General features: G+C 33.6%; 1 protein-coding gene across 5 annotated transcripts in view; it reads left to right on the plus strand.

Moving 5' to 3' along the window:
• The window catches only part of fzr (fizzy and cell division cycle 20 related), a 43,443-nt gene that overhangs the window by 10,649 nt on the left and 12,421 nt on the right, over window positions 1-20,373 (plus strand). For 3 of the 5 annotated variants that reach the window (XM_036365633.2, XM_036365634.2, XM_036365636.2), the window contains exons 2-3: window positions 8,081-8,474; window positions 14,335-14,587. In XM_036365633.2, the coding sequence (XP_036221526.1) occupies window positions 8,353-8,474; window positions 14,335-14,587 (375 nt within the window). In that variant the 5' untranslated portion in view covers window positions 8,081-8,352. Of the gene's footprint in view, window positions 1-4,015; window positions 4,098-7,872; window positions 7,942-8,080; window positions 8,475-14,334; window positions 14,588-20,373 lie in introns of those variants that run through there. The other 2 variants (XM_036365640.2, XM_036365635.2) reach the window with 2 other exon arrangements.

Below are 20,373 nucleotides of genomic sequence, written 5' to 3' on the forward strand. Positions count from 1 at the left end.
TCTGAAGTTCGTTCCGTCCGAAGACCTCTTGATGTTCCTACGAGGCGGCTCCGCTTCAAGCAGATGACTGCAGGGGCGGTTTCTACGAAAACAACCCAGCAGAAACTACTTGGAGAGGAGCTCGTTATGTTCCTTAACCGGAAGCATACGGGCATCACTGTGTAGGTGTTCGATTGGGGACGTCAAGAGAACTGGGGCAGTTATCGCGGTAGTGTGAGGAGTGAAGGAGAAAAGACTGTCTAGTGTAACGCCTAAAATTTTAGGGGTCTTTACAGTCGGAATTTTGGTACCATCGACTGAAATGTTTTGATCCTGTCTGTACTCCTTCGTCCAGTTCGTAAATATGGTCGCTGTGGATTTAGTGGGGGAGAGTGTCAGACTCCTTGCAGAGAAGAAGAGAGAAAAATCGGAGAGATAGCCGTGGTTTTCGAGCATACGCCATCGATTCTATTGCCCGACGTCAATATCGTGCAGTCAACAGCGTACGAGGTCATGGAAATTCCCTCTGGTGGGGAGAGGACACGACCCTGCGGAACCCCCTGTTTAATTCTTCTCAGTTTGGAGTTTTGAACTCGAAACAGCAAGGATGAATGCCGACCGCTTAGGTAGTTCATAGTCCACCGCTTCAGCCCTGGAGGGAGCGTAGATCGTTCGATGTCCTCAAGTAGCGTTGTGTGGTTGACTGCGTCGAAGGCTTTCGACAAGTCCAACGCTACGAGGATCGTAGGGTGGCTTCTGGTTTAGGCCATGAACTATCTGGGCGTTTATGACGCTAAGTGCTGTCGTGGTGCTGTGCACTTTTCAGAAGCAATGCTGATGTTCTGCTAGACTCAGGTGGTGAGTGAACGTCGGGAATAACAAGGCCTCAAGTGTCTTCACTACAGGGGAAAGGAGAGTTATCGGACGATAAGACTCCCCATTGTTTGCGGGTTTTCCAGGCTTCAGTAGTGGGACCACTCTTCCGACTTTCCACCCATCGGGTATTTGAAGAGTGGCCATCGATAAGTTGAGGACCTTGGTAAGGTAGCTTACTCCCGTCGAGCTTAGATGTTTTAGCATCAGCATGCTTATTCAGTCAAGGCCAATGGATTTGAACGATTTGGCCTTTGGGGTGCGCAGTCTTTTGGCATTTTGCGCAGCCGTCGGGTAACACATCGTTTGGCATTGTCAGTCGAAGGGTGCAGTTTAAACTTAAGTACAGCCGTTTCGGCTGGGAAATTAGGGCGCAGTTCCACGATTCTTCTAGCCGGTATAAAGCGAGCAGTAGCAGCAGCGATCACCTTACGGAATTGACGCTCGCCTAAGATGACGTCCGTAGGAATGGGTCGGAGTGGGAGTCATGCTGCCTTTGTGAGCTCCTTAGGGCCGTGGAGGTCCTATCTTGGCCACTCGACTGGAGTGCGTGAACATGGTGCAGGTTGCACAGCCGTTGAGGCAGATGTCGCAGTATTGATACTCCCTATGTGTCTTAAGGCCTGAGCAGGTCTTAAGATGGCTCCATCCATTGCATGTATTGCACTTAACCGAGGTTAAATTTGGATGGAGCCTTTTAGCGCAAAACGCAGCAGTAAATTTCCTCGGGGCCCGGGTTGGACTCGATGCCAGCACGGGTCAGGAGGATTCGGAGCATCCCTGCTGCTAGGCGTTGCTCCAAAGACGACAAACTTAACCTAGAACTTACCGATCCAAACAGGGTAAGATCGCCGAAATAACAGCCCCTGTCCGGACAAAATCCTGGTCAATTCCGGTAACGTAAAACCGGCTGTTGTGGGAATTGAAGTGTTTACCGCTATCGCTGATACGCTGGCTCAGCATATTTTGCTTATTAAACATTCAACTATTGTCAGAATTATCCTTATTTTGCTCGGGACTGTATACATACAAAAAACATTGTTACCAAATGTAATAGTTAATTGTGACGAATATATTTGCCAAAAAGTAGTACATCGAATATTTGGTGGAAATAAAGTCTATCCTGTAATCAATGATTTCTATTCAAAAAATTTAACCCCTTAATTTATATGTTTGATTAAAATGGGACCTCAAAACCACAAGACATGAAAATTCACCACCCGTTCCCACGACAGTCGGGTCTACGTAACAGGAACGTACCCGGCTTTTATCCGGCAAAGACTGTCAACTATGTATGTATGTATGTACATATGGTACGTTTAACTATTCACTCTATTTCGTGCATGTATTTAAATACAATTTTGCCTTTTTATAATTTTTATACCCTGGACAGTGTATATTAAGTTTTCCACGAAGTTTGTAGCACCCAAAAGGTCGAAGACCACATAAAATATATACATATGTTTGTATGTAAATGATCAGCGTGACGAGCTGAGTTGACTTAGCTATGTCCGTCAGTCTGCATATACACGAACTAGTCGATCAGTTTTTTAGATATCGATCTGTTTTGTTACACACGTCCTTTTCTCTCTAAAAAACTGGTAATTTGTTAGAACCGCCGATATTGAACTACTAAAGGATATAGCTGTCATACTGAACAATCGAAATCAAATTCTTGTTTGGCAAACTTTTTTATTTGACAATATATCTTCACGAAATTTGGATTCTATGCCAAATGCTATAATCTCTAATCTCCGCGTAAATTCAGATCGGACCACCAAAGCATATATGTAGCTGTCAGACAAACTGACTTTTCAAAATCAAGTGCTAGTATGAAAACTTTTATATTTGTAAACCGTATTCTAGCTTCGGTGCAACCGAAGTTAAAGTTTTTTTTTTTTTTTTTTTTTTTTTTTTTTTTTAAATCTGTTTACTGGTTGTATTTTAAAAATGTTAAATCATACAGCACGACGTATTAGGCTCGAGGAAACTAATTTTCAAAGGTTTTTTTTTATTGTTTTTAAATACTTTATTAATGTATGTACTTATGCATATGTACATATGCCTAATATTTATATAAGATAGATTATTATTATAATTATTTTATTACTATAAAAAAGGCGATTATAATAATAATAATAAAAGCTAGATAAAGTAACGTAATGTAAAGTATTTATTTATATTAATAATAATAGTAATAAAAGAATATCAATTCTATGATTGCTTAAAATACGAATATTGTTTTAACTTATTTATTACTTCCAAAGCCAAGTAATGGCTATACCTGCTATCACTTACCATTTTCATGGCATCGCCGCTATAAACAATGTTAATGTACTTACATACAAACATTTAAGTAAATGCTTGTGGTTCTACTCTTATTTAACAAATTTCAAACGCCGAAATGTTGAGTTACGTCAAAAAAAACGTGCATACGTATTTAAAGTTTTTAAAATGCACCTACATATATATACAGGTATATACATAACATACATACAAATATGTATCTATGTTATAAAAAACTCTCACAAATGCCCACACACATACATATGTATATGTACATACATTTATAAAAATCGTTTGACTTTTTGGCATTGTTATCGAATGCATTAGAATGCCCACACGCTATACTTTATATATTGCAATAAGTTCACATATGTATATATGTAGTACACATGTATGTATAGTATGCACATACATCTGTTTGAGAAAATGTTTTCCATTTGACGTCATCACTACTGATAGCGGCTTTTGTTTGCTGCAGTTGTTTTCTGCTCGACATATCCATATTGTTTGAATATTTATACAGACACTTTGCAAGTATATACATAAGTACATATGTATCATTTGTATGTAGTCAAGTGTGAATATATTTTGTATGCAGCTACATAGTCTGTATAAACAAGTGTAAACTATGTAAACCACAATGTACAGCAGACCATAAATTGCAGTAGATAAGTAAACGCCCCCATTTATAAAACAAATAGGTATGAATATAATATGTACATAGTTGATTATAACAATGCGCTTATGTAGCGAGTTATCACATGTATTACTTGTACATATTCATAGATATGTATGCAGGTTTGTAAAAGTTATAACAGTCTACTGACTAATTTTCACTTCAGTTGTCAATAAAAGACAAAGTAGCACGGCGGTGAGAATTCTCAAATACAGTGAAAAACACCATCCGACATTATTTATGTTTCGTCATAACCTCTAAAAAATACTTGTAGTAATAATAGGTAAGTGTGTTTGTTTAAATTTTACTTAATGCCGGTGCAACGGCAAAGCTTTTGTTGAAACAGTTCAAAAATTGTTCTCATTTTCTAAAGTCACGTTATTCACACAGGTATTAACAAAAAAAAAAATAAAATTCTTCTGTCAGTATAATAATTCTCATAACTTTGTAAGCCTATGAAGGTAAGTTGAATACGTTCTCAAAGATATGACAAACCTTATCAGTTAGCTTTTAGTGTGATATAGTGTATGTTATATGCGTGTGGTGATGAACTAAATTATCAATGAACACAACAAAGTAACCTGTTATTAGGTAATTGGAATATGCTGAATTGTTTCAGGGTGATAATCAGTATATGCATTGATTTGTATGAACGTAAAGCAAATTATTTTATATACATACATACTGCGACAAATAAAGAAAAGTGACAGAACTGAAATGTTTCGTATTGTGATAAGGTTTCAAAAATAAATTTACTGACCGAATTGGTTGCGGTTTAGATTTTAGAATAATATTAAGGGGCAAAGTTTTAGTGTGTATTCTTAAAATATTTAAAACCGTTGAAAAAGTAGTTTTGCGTTTTTATTTGCAAAAATCGACTTTTTTAGGCTGTTACATTAGGTGAGGCCCTCAAATATGGATGTTAGTATATTCATGCGACCACAATAAGTGTACATATGCTCAACGCAAAACGAGACTTTATCCATAACTCGACAAGGACATGACATATGGCCATACTTTTTTTTGCTTAGGTTGGCAGGACTGTTATAGATTTACATGTCAAATTTGAGCGCGATCTGTCACATAGTTTTTTTTTAAGGCACTATAAATAAGTCAACCTCGAGTGTGTTTTTCGAATTTTACTATGGAAATTAACGTTGAGCAAAGAGTTTGTTTGAAATTTTGTTATTCCAATGGAATAAGTGCGACGGACGCAATGAAAATGTTGCAGAAGGCATATGGGGAGTCTTGCCTATCACGTGCACGTATTTTTGATTGGTATAAGTCGTTCAAGGACGGCCGTACATCGCTGGAGAACTTGCCCCATGATCGTCGTCCAGCAACGTCAATAAACGAAGAAAACGTCGAAAAAGTAAAGAAAATTGTGTTGGAAAATCGTCGTGTGACTGAAAGAGAGATTGCTAGTGAGCTCAACATATCAAATGGATCCGCTCATAGCATTATTCACGATGTTTTGGGCATGAGACGTGTGTCTGCTCGACTTGTTCCAAAATCCAGCTCATACGTTTCGTCTTGTACGCGATTATTTGACCAAAACCAACGTAAATATTGTTCCGCAAGCACCGTATTCACCCGACCGTGTGACTTTTTTCTTTTCCCTAAACTCAAATTGCCGCTTCATGGAAAGCATTTTCAGTCGATTGAAGTCATAAAAGAGAATTCGAAGAAGGAACTGAAAGCCATACCTAAAGCGGACTAACAGAAGTGTTATGAAGATTGGAAAAAAAGGTGGCATATGTGTATCGCCTCTAATGGTGACTATTTTGAAGGGGATAAAATAAATATTGAAGAATAATTAACCGTTTTGGTTCTTTGAGCCAGTCTCGTTTATATTTGAGCGAAAGATATTAATCAATGCACACTTTATTTTGAAAACATTAAATTGCGAGTTTTTTAATAAAAATGCAAAATAATTCTATTAAATTTGAAGTTATTTTAAAAACATTCACCAATCTTAAGCTAAAGCTTCTTAAAGCGTATTTTCCAGGAAATCATGAATCTACATACATAATAAAATTCGTATAAATTGACGCCTTAATTGGCTGACTGTAAGGCAGTCATAACTGCAGTGCTCCACGCCCAAAATTGTTCTACAATTTTGACTCTGAAAAAATTCCATAAAAATCTTTAGTTATTTTTATAGATAATCTTGTTTGAAAAATACTGTTCAATTTTCAAGTCAATCAGTAAGGTATTGACAAAATTTATATTGAAAATTAAAATTTTACCACCGCTGTTCTGTATTTTAATTTTATATATTTTTTTTATCTTCTATAATCTTTGTTATGCCATTCAATCAAATTTGACCCGAACTGGCAAATATTTTTTTTCGTATTTTAATACAAATCTTTATTATCTCTTTCAAAATATGCTCCTGATCCCATACCCGCATGCCAACACTTTATCCAATTTTCCATACACTTGTTATAGGCCTCAGTTTGGATGGCAATGCCTTCAGCAAATTTTTTTTTTCGGAGCGTCATTCGCTAGATTGTTAGACTCAAGTTTGATGAATGTAAGGTCTTCAGAGAATATTAGACTCATCGGCATCGTTTTCGCAAAAGATTCAGTTTTTCAGATTTCAGATTGGTATAAGTCTAGGATTGACACGCTTCAGTCACCAAACATTTACTAAAATGTGTTGAGTCGTATCATAAGAGCTGTTGAGATCCTCTGCTATCTCTCATGCCAACACGAATTTCAAGCACTGTTTCTTTAACTTTTTCGTTATAATTAGCAGAGGTGGATGGACGACTCGCATGGTGGCAAGTTTCCGATGACTTCATGACTTTAACTGTAGGCTTTTTGCCATTTAAATACTTATGTATGTTCGTTATAAAGTAGACTTCCTTAAACACTTCTGCAACATTTTCCCCGATTGTGTAGCCGTGATTCCATTGGGAACACAAAATTTCAATCAAACTCGTTGTTTAATTTTATATGTTTCATGGTAAAAATCGCTAGACAAATTTTTCGCGTCGTAAAATATTACCTGCCAAACACACTTATTGACATATAGAATCAAATTGCACACCGAACATTAAAAATTTTATACGACCCTAAGAAATTTTTTTTTTCGTTTGGGTTTATGCGCATAGTTTAAATGAACTAGTCCGGGTCACATTTGATCGAATAGTATTTCATAAAAACTTAAAATATTAAAATTGTCATTTTCCTTTACCTAAAAACTAGTTTTGACAGCTAAGACGCACGTTTAATGAGTATGACAATTTATTAAAAATATAAGATCATTCAGGAACCCAATTAAATGAAAATCGAATTAAAGTTTGTCCCCTAAAAATCGGACAGCTACTAAAAATATAAAGTATATATATATTTTTTTTTTTGAATGGGGTTAATTTTTTATTAACTTGTTTTATTTCTGATAAAATCTTAGGTTTTGATTTAGAATTACAAACCTTTATTATGAAATATTTATAGCAAGACATGGCAGTATTTTTTGTTGTTGCTATAAGTTAACAACAAATTATAAACTCTAATTATAACTGTTAAAAAAGTAAGAAAGTTATGTGCTCCATTTGCATGATTCGTTAAAGAGCCACTGTTTCAAAAGCCACTCTGTAGAGCTGTGAAGCATGTATGTACATATGTATGTATGGTAATTGAGCACATTCTTCCTTAGCTGTAAATTGTCTAAGACTAAAATAAAACATGAGTGCAAGCTTTTTGTATAATTAAAAATTCAACACATGATTTCTACAATTCTCACTACGAATTAAAGTGCTGTGATTAGTGTGACCACGAGTGATCTTGAATGATTGTCAAAGTAGAGTTTGTTCTGTACGTGGTTCGCTCTCGCTGTCTCAGCTACATACATATATATCTACTTGTACATAGATTTATATTCGTACAAAACTCGTGGCAAGCCAGCGTAAATATGTGCGCACTTACTTATATACATACATAAGTACATATTAGTAGCTTTTCGATATTTTCTTTCTTGCACGTAAGGTGTCGCCTACTCGCACCAGAGCCGAAGAAAACGTGGTGAACGTGCTGTCATTATAACTTCTGTAACATAAAAACACTTCAAACAACATGTAGACCTCGTGGCTGAACAAATATATTTAAGCTGACTTAAATTTGTGACTTTGATAAATTGATTTACCTGCCGTTAATTCTAATAACCATTTTCTATAATTTACATGCATATGCATGAAGTAGTTTCTAAATTAATGATTAATATGTCGAAAATATCTAAATTTTGAATTTCTTTCATTGCAGATCGATCTCACGCATAACAACTCTTCTGGCTGCGTCATCGAAATCGAAATATATTTCATGTGTGTGATTTGACTACAAATACATATGTACTATATATAAACTTATATATTTATATATTTCAACTTGAAGTTTATTGGAATTTATTGTGGTTTAATAAATACACATATATGTAGATCTGTATATATGTACGTATATTTCGCAAAAACTTTTTAAACATTCCTTTTGGCAACTATATAAATCACAAAGAAACTTAAAATATATAATTTTGGAAAATGTTCAGTCCTGATTATGAGAAACGTATACTAAAACATTGCAGTCCGGTCGCTCGAAATCTTTTCAACTCCTTTGAAGCAGCCTCCACATCAACATCGCTCGACAGATTCATACCATGCAGGTGAGTGTTCGACTACAAATGGCCTCAAGTACATAAATTTTAAAATAATTCTAATTGGTTATACCAATGTTAAGCTAAGCAATGTAGCAACCAAATTAATCTAACTTTTACAGATGGCTGGCTTATCTTCTTGTGAATTTCATTAATAAATTGATTTGATTGTAAACAATAATTTAATTATTTAAAGAAAAAGAACTCCCTCTAAATTTGTGATATGAAAAAAATTTGACAAAAAAATTTAAGGCCAAAAATTTTGAATCGTGCTAACTGGTGTAAAATCTTGTAAAAAATTAAAAAAGATTTCTTATCAAACCATGTTAAATCAAAACCATGTAAGAAAAGACCGAATTAGGTGTATTTTTTTAATATTTTGGATGATAAACAAATTTTAAGATTAGTAGTTGATATTTGATATACAATACGCTTTCAGTTTAAGTTCACATTCGATATGCTCGTGCTCAATTTTTAAATAAATTACGTATGAGAGCACAACTGTTGGTCTTTATAAATACTGTAACTTGTACTATAGGACAAAAAGTTTTAAGCGCAAGGTATTTGAATACGTATACCAGAAAAAAAAATTAATTAATCACATACACAACGATACCAAATTTTCAAAAATCGGAGTAGTGTTTTTCAAAATAAATGTTTTTTTAATTTTTTCGAGAAACCAAATTTTCACCCCTTAGCTGACAGCTGATATAGACCGAAAAATGTAATACACCATTAAAAAAAAAAACAAAAACGTCGCTGATGTCCGTATGTTTACCTTTTTAGAAACTTTTTTTTTCAATTATCTCAGTTTTGAAATTCGAGGCAAATATTTCGATATTGGAGGTGATAAAGGTGAGGATGTGTTGAAAACATTTACTTGTAGCTTAGTGAGATACATAACTGGGCTAATAGGCCAATACTGCAAACTAAGAGGTTTGTATAGGATGGCGCACGAATCGTGCTACAAAAACAAACCGTAATAACTTTTTTTTAATCAATGCATTACATTTAATTTTTTTTATTGAATAGCAAATTCTATTTGATTTTATATAAATAATTATTTTTAAAAATTATGGACCGTAAATAACCTCCATGCTCAGCCACGCATATGCGACACCTAATATGAAAATTACTCATTGCGGCCTGAAGGGTTGAAGTCGGGATTGCCTCAATTATCGATTTAATGGACTGCCTTAGTTCAGTTAAATTTCTGGGTTTTGTTTTGTACACCTTGCTTGACATAACACCATAAAAAAAGTCTGGTGCAATCAGGTCAGGTGACCTTGGGAGCCAGCGGAAAGTTAATCCATTTCTTGACATTAATTTGTTTTCAAATTTTCGTTTTCTTCAAAGAAGTATGACCCGATAATACACCTTGATGAAACTGCGCCACACACGATGACTCGTTCTGGGTGAAGTGCCGTCTCGTGGATTATTTCTGAATTTGATTCTCTCCATATACGGCAATTTTGCTTGTTTACATTTCCGTTTAGATCAAAATGGGTGTCATCAGACATAAACAAGCAATTTATCAAGTTATTGTCTTCTTCGGCCATTTCAATCATTTTTTGGCAAAATTCCAGGCGAATAGGCTAATCTAGAGGGTTTAACCGGCGTGTTATTTGAACTTTGTAGCGAAACAGTCTCGATGGTACGGTCTCTTTGCAATAATTCCAGATTCGGCAAATATGCTTACCAACCTCATAATGGTTCATCTACTCGGGGGATTGCCGCCAAAATCCCGTCCGAATTCCCTTTGTAAGGAAATGATGGACTGCAAAGCATGATACCGCAGCACTATTCAAACCCTCTTTTCGGTATCCCAAGCATTCATTTTTAAAAAACTTAAATACTAATCTGCCAAATAAAAAAAAAATCGAGCACTCACACAAAAAAAAAATGATTACGGTTTGTTTTTGTAGCACGATTCGTGCGCCACCCTGTATTACATACATTTGAGAATCCATTTCAAAGAAATTACTCTCCTAAAGATTGACTTGGAAATCACAGCTTACGAATAGTTCTCAATCTCAATGTAATTAAATTTTAGACTTATGTACATAGTAAATATCGGGTTGAATTAGATAATCAAATAAAAGGTAATATAAACCTTATCCATTTAAAAATCAATTTTAAACAAACGTTTGAAATTGTTTTTATTCTTTTGCGCATTTTCATAATACCGATGAAATATAATATATGTACTCTTGTAGACTAATACTTTGAACCCAACTTTATTGTAATCCTTAAAATTCAATCACGAAAAATTCACCAACATTGAAAATAGTACAATTTCGATATTTATGTGTTTCCACTACACCGATAAAAAATTATTATAATAGCTATAATCAATTTCAATTGGGCTGATGTGCCATACCAATTAGATTGACAAGCACAAATTTGATTTTTTTTCACTAGGTTGTCAACATAAATTTCTATAAAAATAAAATAGCAACTGGTTCATTATATTTAACTATAACTGTCATTGAACTTGACGTAATGAAAACTGCAAATTAGGCATAGAATTCCGAATATAATGAGAAGCTTATGTAGTACTAAAAACTAAAATATCAGTTTATTGGCACTTTCGTAAAATCTTTGCTTGACAGTGTTAACACTCAAGCTTTTTTTTTTCTTTTTCAATAAATTTTACATAAATGCGCGGGAAATTCCTACCAGAGTATACACATTGCTTTAAACACTAGTTCTTGTGGCCTCAGGAAAACCAAAGTTTAATGGGCGATAGATTTACCAAACACAAATTCAATTTCCCATTTGTGGTAAATACATATCCGTCTATCGTTCTGTTTCGAATTACACACCCATGCGCATTCATAGTGACTTGTTACTTTATGAAGTAGCACAACTGCGTCAGGTTCAACGATCTTGTAAAGTTTCAAAGAGTAAACACAATAAAGTGTTGAGAAATTTAATTTCCCCGTTTACTATTTTCATTTTCTACTTTTCTGTGCTACATCCCAGAACAAATACGCATACATATGTACATACAAATGTTTATATGTCTATATAAATTTGTAGTACATACAAGCGTGCATAAGTAGAGTTTATATAGAATGCCGTGGTATTAACAAGGCTTACCGGTTCGTTGCTCACATGCACATTTTCCACTTTTTCACATCGTCATATTGCTGTTGGTCGAGCAATTTTAACTGTTTTCGTCATTAACCACTGAATGCTTTGGCTGACGGGTCTGTAGAAATTTAACTGCTAACTGCTTTTACAAGTATACAATTACAACGAATTACATACAGACAAACACTTGGCTGCCATGCTTATAAGCAGGAAATCTACGCTTCAGCGATCCACCCGGAAGTTTTTCAGTTGCTCAATATGACCGCAACAGAATGAAGCAAAGCATGTTTCTATATGATTTGTTATGAGTTTCCAAAAAAAATATGCAATTAAACATATTTTTTCATAATATTTGTTAGACAATAACTGTTTTCGGCTCTTAGCTAAAACTTTACCATAAGTCCTAAAGAGTTATAGGGGTTATATATACTATATATAACGTATTGATACCTAATAGTATAGGCCAGAAAATTTTTTAGTTTTAGAAAATTAGACTATCGCCATGTGATTTGTACCTTAGATAAATAGAGTAATTGCAAATGAAAAAGTGTAGTGATTACCATAAAAAAAGGCGAAAAAAACTTTTTGTCAGTACTCTGTACCAGCTTAATGTAAGGATTTGAACTATGACCATTTACTCAAAAAACGTCACACGTTGCCAAATCTGGTGAATACGGTAGATGCTCAAGTAATTCGTACTTTAATTCATTGAATTTTGTCATTGTTAAAACACCTTTGTGAGCAGGTGCATTATCTCGATGAAAAATGATTTTTTTTTGTGCTGCAAAATAGGGGATTTCTTACAAATTTTTTCATCCAGCTGATCCAAACGGCGGCAATAATATTCAAAGTTGATTGTTTTGCCTTGCTTTAGAGCTGAACAACCAGCTTCAGTCCACTGTAAACGTTCTTGTTTCAATTTAGGATCATGGTGGTAGATCCAAGTTTCATCCATAGTTATAAAACGACGCAAGAAATCGCAGTTTTATTCTGCTTAAAACGCTCCAAATTATGCTGAGAAACCTGTTTTCGATCCAGAATTGTTAACGTGTGCGGTTCTAACTTTCCAAACACCTTTTTCATAAATAATTCTCCTTGTAAAATATGACGTACTCGTTCGTCTTAGATGAATATGGCATTAAAAATTTCACGCTCAGTCAAACTTGGATCTTCACTAACAATATTATGAACTTGCTCAATAATTTCTGGCGTGGATCGTCATCAAGCCTAGTACGACCACGTTTTAATTCACCAGCCCAAAATTCAACGGTGCATTTTGTAGGTGAGGACTCCTTATACACTTCTAACAATTGTTCATAAATTTCCTTTGCTTTTAAACCTTTCAAAACAAAGAATCTAATCACTACGCGATATTCAATTTTTTCCATATTAAAAAAATACTCTGACACGTCAACTTCAAATGGCTTGTAAACAAATAATTAATTGATTAATTTTTGAGTTAGTAATGCTAGCTCTTGGTGAGAGCAGAAACTTTTCAACCACCCGTTATAGTTATCTCAATTATTTTATGGTGCTCCACCTAACCGTTAGATGACGAAACCATTGTTTTTTGTGCTACTGTTACCGTTTTTATTTCTATTAATTTTATTAAAAATAATAAATAAATTAACTACAGAAATTTGATATGCATACCCAGCAGTTCTATTTCATTTGAATTAAATGTGACAAAGATTTTAATTAAAATCAAATGCACATTACCTTGGTAATTGCAAGGTAAATTTGAGTGAAGCACTGCACATATTTATTAGCCTTTTAATAATTTTAATATTTTATGCCAACATAGGTACATATTTATTGCCAACAAATGCTAAAAATTTTGCTACAACATGCAAAACGTGCAATGCGGAACGCGAATAATGTGAAGTGGGAAAAGAAATAATAAAAAACTGCAATGCCACTGAATCTAATTTAAGCATTTAACTGCTGACTCAATTTAACTTATAAGAATTATATACAAATAAAATATATTTAATGCACTTACCATCTATTATTTATAAAACTGAAATATGAAGAAAATATCGCATTGGTTGGTTTGAGCATAATTACAATAGCTTTTCTTTTGCTAAGCCGGGCCAATTTTTTCATTTGCAATGTTAATACGACTGAATCGCGTTTTTAAGCCAAACCAACACAGCACTGACTGCACACATGAAAACATGCATGCTTAAATATATTAAATTCATATAACTTTTTTTTGTCCATTCACCTTCCCATTCACCTTTCGGTAAATATTTTAAATTAAATCGTCTGCTAATTTTGAATTCAAAACGTGTGGGCACAAGCTTATTTGATACATTGTACTTCCACCTTCAATAAATAATCCAAAACCAAAAATGTTTGGAAGAAAGCACACATTCGGTGAAAAAGGTGTAGAGGTATTGCAATGCAATAATCACACCTGTGCGTGGCATAGGGTCAAATTATTGAATTTTATGAAAGACAATAATATATGAATGCATGTACATATATTTTAAGTAGTAATTTGTGTAGAGTAAGAATGATTTGCTACAAGGGAATATAAAATGGGTATATACGGAAAATACAATTTGTGTGCAGCGGAAGTAGATTTACCGTTTTTGAATTCGTGGTTTATAAATGAATCATTTGAAATTTACTGACAGTTATTTAATATTTTATTATTAATTTGTTTTTTTTTTAGTAGGTCTTACAGCGCTTTGCAATATATTTTATATTTAAGTAATATTTATATAATTCTAATTACCTTTCACTTTAATAAAATTTCCTTCCATAGGGCCAACAACAATTGGCAAACAAATTTCGCATCCATAAATAAATCGAATGAGAACTCGCCGCAGACGAGTAAAAAGCAACGCGACTGCGGTGAATCTGCACGTGATAGCTTAGCATATTCCTGTCTATTAAAGAATGAACTTCTTGGCACCGCCATCGAGGACGTTAAGGCGGTTAGTGATGAGCGTAATGAGAACACCTATACGCCAGCAGCGAAACGAAGTCTCTTCAAGTACCAATCACCGACAAAGCAGGTGAGTTCAAATCCATGCAAACATATCTAAACAATTTTTTTTATAATATATGAATGCGCATATAATTCAAATGCATGCCATGAACGAGAAGATATTTATGAGTAACTGCATATCGTATTAATTAAACTTAATATGCATATATTATGTATATGTACATAAAAATATGAGCTTAATGTTTATTTAATATTGCATTATGCAGGCAACAGCAAGCTCAAATAATATTAAACTAAATATACTTGTATGCTCAATTTGCACGAGCGCTTTAAAGTACCACACATGATAAAATCTTTCGTAAAGTCAATGATTAAATCCTTGAACATTTTTCTGATATCAATTAGTTTTTGGATCTTTGAACTTTCTTAAAGCTTCTTTCAAGTAAGGGTCCAAACCAGTGTGTATTTCAGATATAGAGTGGATTTTTGTCTGCTTACCTTTCAACTGATGACACGAAAAAAGTAGAAATAAAATGTATTATGAAGATTCACCAAAACGGGTTTAATTTTTTTAAATACTTTATTCATACATATACAGCCAAACCTGGTTAAGAGAGAGTTCAAGGGACCATGAATTTTTTCTCGTTTATAAAGATTTCTCACTAAAACGACAACACGTTGATTTTTCGTTTAGACATTATAAGTTGCTGCAAGAGCTGTGCTTTTTGTTCGTTGCAAATGATATTTATGAACTGCAGTATGCATGACAATACAATTAAATATTATTTCTTTGAATTACAAGACTTCCTGATTGCTGAAAAAAAAAGAATGAGTCAAACATAGGAAAATTGTCGCTTATAGAGGTAAATACAAAAGAGGCTCTCAGTTATAGAAGTTAGAGTAGAAAACACGACTGTCACTTATGGAGGTTTTTGTTTTTCACTCATACAGGTTTTTGAAATGTCAAAGTTCGGAACCTGAAAACTATTGTCACTTATAAAGTTTTCTCGCTTACAAAGTTCTCTCTTACTCAGGTATGACTGTACTTATCAATGTTCATTGCTATATTCTGAACAGGGAATATTAAGTTTGCCAAGAAGTTTTTAACACCCAGAAGAAATCGTCGGAGACGCTGTAAAGTATACATATTATATATATAAATGATCAGTGTGATGAACTGTTTTATGTGAAAAGATATCTTCACGAAATTTGGCACAGAATATTTACCAAGATAACGGTACAATTTCCGAGCAATTTGTGCAAATTGAATGACTGCAGCATATGACTGCCACACAAACTGACCGATATAAATCAAGTTTTTGTATGTAAACTTTTTTTATTTGTGACGGTTATTATAGCTACGGTGCAGCCGAAGTTAACGTTTTTTTCTGGTTTTTATTTAATTTCAATGAAAATTAAACGTTGAGTTTGAGTTATCAATGTCTGAAAATTTACATTACAGTTTTAAGAATTTAACTAAAAGGCATTTAAGTAGTCTGCAAATCCAATTATGTTAATAAAAAATTGAATTGAACTCATACAGTGTTGCAAATGCAATCAGCAAGACTCAGCTTCTTTATATATTGTGTTCAGATATTTCTGCACTTGTATGTATAAATATACATATGTATATATCATACTATATATTGATATCAATACGCATATATGTACATGTTATAGAAGTGGATTTGTTTACATTATGTAGATACATATAGGCTTTTGTAAGCGAGTGGGAAAAGAACACTGAACTCGGAACAAATTTTTTGAAGGCTTTTTCATTTGTATTATATTCGTATACTTATGTATGAATAGTATGGTTCTAATATCTCTATATTTGTGTTTGTCTCATAAATCTGATCGTTGCTTAGATTTTTTGTCTAAATGAAAATATGTTCAGCGTTATATTTCCCAAAAAATCACTATCAACAATCTAATGCGGACAACTCCAAATAAATTTTCATTTCATAACCCATTCCAATGAACTGAGATTTTGGTCACATACCACAACATATGTTGTCCTCGTTTCGTTAATTACACAAGTAAAATCGTATTTTATTGTTTGAATTGTTCAATCAATGTTGATAGTGACTAAGATGAAGTATGTTATAGACCTAGAAGTGAACTTTTGAAAATTCTTCTAAATTATATTTAGCTGTCGTGCCTTATCACGATTCCATACTTACAGAGTAATGTCATTTTACCCAACAAACATTTAATTTGCTATAAACTTGAAATATATTTCTTTTGTTTTTTTACTAATTTTGCTCTTAAAAAAATATGTCCTACTGTTGTAGTATAATAAAATAAAGTATAATATTGTATATGTATATAATATAATTTATATACAATATATAATTAAATAATTCTTATATTAGGTCTAGTAAAAATAATTTTATTAAATTGACGGTTTTATTTAGCACAGTCAGAATCTTCCGTTTTAGATCAAATGTGCACAGTTTTGTGCCAGAGCTTGTTGACATTTTGAAACTTATTTCATAATGCCGTTTCATAGAAACCCTTGTCCTTATTAGCAAAAAACTGGGGCAGTCTCTTTTCTTGAGCCCAGTTTTCAGCAGCCAAATCATTCGTCATAGACTGAAACACCTAGTAGTAATCACTTCATATGTACATATGTATGTAGGTGAATTCATATGTATCTCCCAATCAAGCTCCCAAAGACTCTGACGAGTCAATATGGATGTGTGTGGTCTACAGTTGTCCTGTTGAAACACAATTTTTACTGCCAAACATATAGCAAAACCCTCCTGACCATGAATCCTGGCTTGGTTCGTTCGTCCGTTTTCACTTGCCGTTGTCGTAAGTGACCTTTCTTCATATTCAAGCATTCACAAAATTTTCTGTTGTTTAGTACGAAATATTATCTTTCTAACGCCATATATAACAACATATAACCCGCACTTATAAAACGTACAGGGTACAGATTACTAAAGCTATATTTTGGCAAAATAGTCGATTTCTTTTTACTAGTACTAGAATCTTTAATCTATTTACAAATATATAATATAATAAATTTGTGTGCTTATGGGCTTGTGTCATATAATATAACATATGTTTATGGAGTAAAATGGTATTTTTGTGCATACTGGTCTATGCTTAATTGAAATGGTTAATTGAAATGAAGTAATGAAACACACTTGTGACAGCCACATAAAAAAATACAAAAGCCTTTTTAAACGAATTTCAGAGCAGATTTACTGAATGCAGATGTTTTAAATTTGTTTTAAATTACTTAGCTGCTAATGAAAATATATTTCTGCAGTTGTTTTACATAATATTGACAAAACTTATGAAAAACTTTTTGTCAATAAAGTTTAGTTGTGATTTATTGATTAAAACAGATTATTGTCCAAAAAAATTACTTTCCATATCTTTATTGTAACTGCTGCTGATATGCAAATATTATTTAATAGCATTTCTGTTAGAAATTTCAACGGATTCCTTGAACTGTCAGTTAATTTTACTGAAGTAGTTGCCACTTTTTGTTGGTTCAACTGTGAACCACTTCATCTACACCAATCGTAGTTGTGTAAATATACATAGATTTACCATTTAGTAAAATCAGCTTCAGCACTTCAATGCCATCAGCGCTGTTTGCATCTTTTGTTTGCATTTCTAAATTTGGCATTTTTGTTTGATTTTTTATTAGTTTCTAGGTTCATTTATTTATTCAATATTTACATTGAGTAAGTGCTCGCCACCGTTGACACGTTGACAGTGGAGATCAGTTGGCGATGACAACGCTGATGATGACTTGGATTGTTTTGGAGGAGGATAGTGGTGTTGCCTTAGACAGCTGTTTAACGTTGCCGCTGACATTAAATGCCGATTTGTTTTGAGTGCTTGAGTATCTATAATTTGCTCACGTCTCGTCATATTTTCATTTCTTTTATGTGACGTATAGCATGTGCCAAAGTCATAATATTACACGCCTTAATCGTCCAATTGTTTTTTTTCCCCTTTTTCATGAATGATGCGATGTCGCTCGATAAGATGTTTTATTTCTATTTTTTTTATTTGCAACCAAGATTGGTTAGTAATCTGTTATACAATACATTCTTTTACTTTTTGTACGTAAATTGTCATGCGTTTTCGTTTGATATTTTATGTTGCTCATTTATTGCTGTGCGATAAACTTTGCTTGTTGATCTTTTACAATCACGTTTGTCTTTTAAATTTCTTCACTCAATTATACTAAGTGAAATTTGTCAGAGTCATAATTCAATTTGCTTGTTGAGACTTGTTGAGCTGGTTAAAAAATGGTTTGTGGCTGTTTAAGTACAAGCTGTTATACCCTGAACAGGGTATATAAAGCATCCCACGAAGTTTGTTACACCCAGAAGGAAAAGTCGGAGACCGTCTAAAGTACACATGTGTATGTACATATATATGAATGATCCCTGCGACGAACTGAGGTTATTTAGCCATTGTCTGTCGGTCTGTCTGTCTGCCTGTGTATACTCAAAATAGTACCACAGATTTTGAGTTATCGATCTGAAATTTTGAACACGTTTTTTTCTCCCCAAGAAGTTGATCATTTTTCGAACCGCCAATATCATGAATGATCAAAATTAAATTCTTGTATGGTAACTTTTTGTCTTTGACAAAATATCTTCACGAAATTCGACATATTGTTTAAGAAAACAATACCATTCGCGCACAAATTGTTGAGATCGGACCATTATAGTGTACACTGTGTAGTGAAATGTATTATAGCTTGGGTACAACATACATAGTCCAAGAAATTTCGAATTGGGGTTACGCTGACGATCTATAGCCGAATCTATTCCTCCGACCTTTATCACAAATTCACGCATTCCTCTGATCTTTGCTTCTCCTTACATTTTATTCAACCAATAAGTAAATTTTTTTGTGCCATTTTCGCCTAATCATAGAGTTTAATCAACATGCTGTAATCAGAAATTTTAAACATCGAATTTTAAATATATGAGTGTAAGGGTGTTGCAATGTCTATAAATAAATGCTTGTTGCCGTGTCAGCTATATACTGGTAAGTAGTTTTTGACCCTATCTCGATTTCTTATCGAGATTAGGTGACATTTGAACAAATTTAGAAACCCTTTACAATTGTATTGACTTTTTATCTGTTCTTGTGGGTTAAGAATAATAAATAAGCTTTTCGCGTTGAGCTTTAATTTTATTTGTATGTTTGAGTATTGCAACAACATTTGCGGTCTCTTCAGCTTAGATATGTATCTTTTTTGTAACAAGTGTCGAAAATTCCCCACAATAATATAGCTGGCGCCATAATTTATACCAAGTTGCGCACACAATACATATATCTTACACACCCACCTGGTTTTGGGCCTATGTTGTTATGTAGTTGTGTATGTGTCTAATAAATAATCAACTTAGTATTTTTACCATACATCAAATACCAGTAGCAAAACACTAATTGCGACAAAGCCAACAACAAATGCGACAGAAGAGGCACATGCTCGTCCAATAGATGATAGACAAGCCTACCAATGCGGACATTCATGTATGTGCCTATGTATTTTTTATGTAAATCCACTTCAGCAATTGACAGACAGGAGTGTACCCGAAACATGAGTAGCCGTCGTCATAATTTAATTAAAATTTATGTCATTAAAGTCGTAAAATTTAACTTTGCGCACATACTGCATACATAGCATGTAAGCCACAAGACTTAGAAATAAAAGAAAATATTAAATTAAAACAGCGTTAGCTTACTTTTTTAAGTTCGTTGATTTCGTCGGGCACACTGTGGTGTTGTACTAGAAAACGGTTACAATCTTGTTTACAAGCTCACCAAATATTCTAACAATTGAAGACATGCACACAAACGTCCGTA

This window comes from Bactrocera oleae, chromosome 5 (assembly GCF_042242935.1).
Source record: "Bactrocera oleae isolate idBacOlea1 chromosome 5, idBacOlea1, whole genome shotgun sequence".
Lineage (NCBI taxonomy): Eukaryota > Metazoa > Arthropoda > Insecta > Diptera > Tephritidae > Bactrocera > Bactrocera oleae.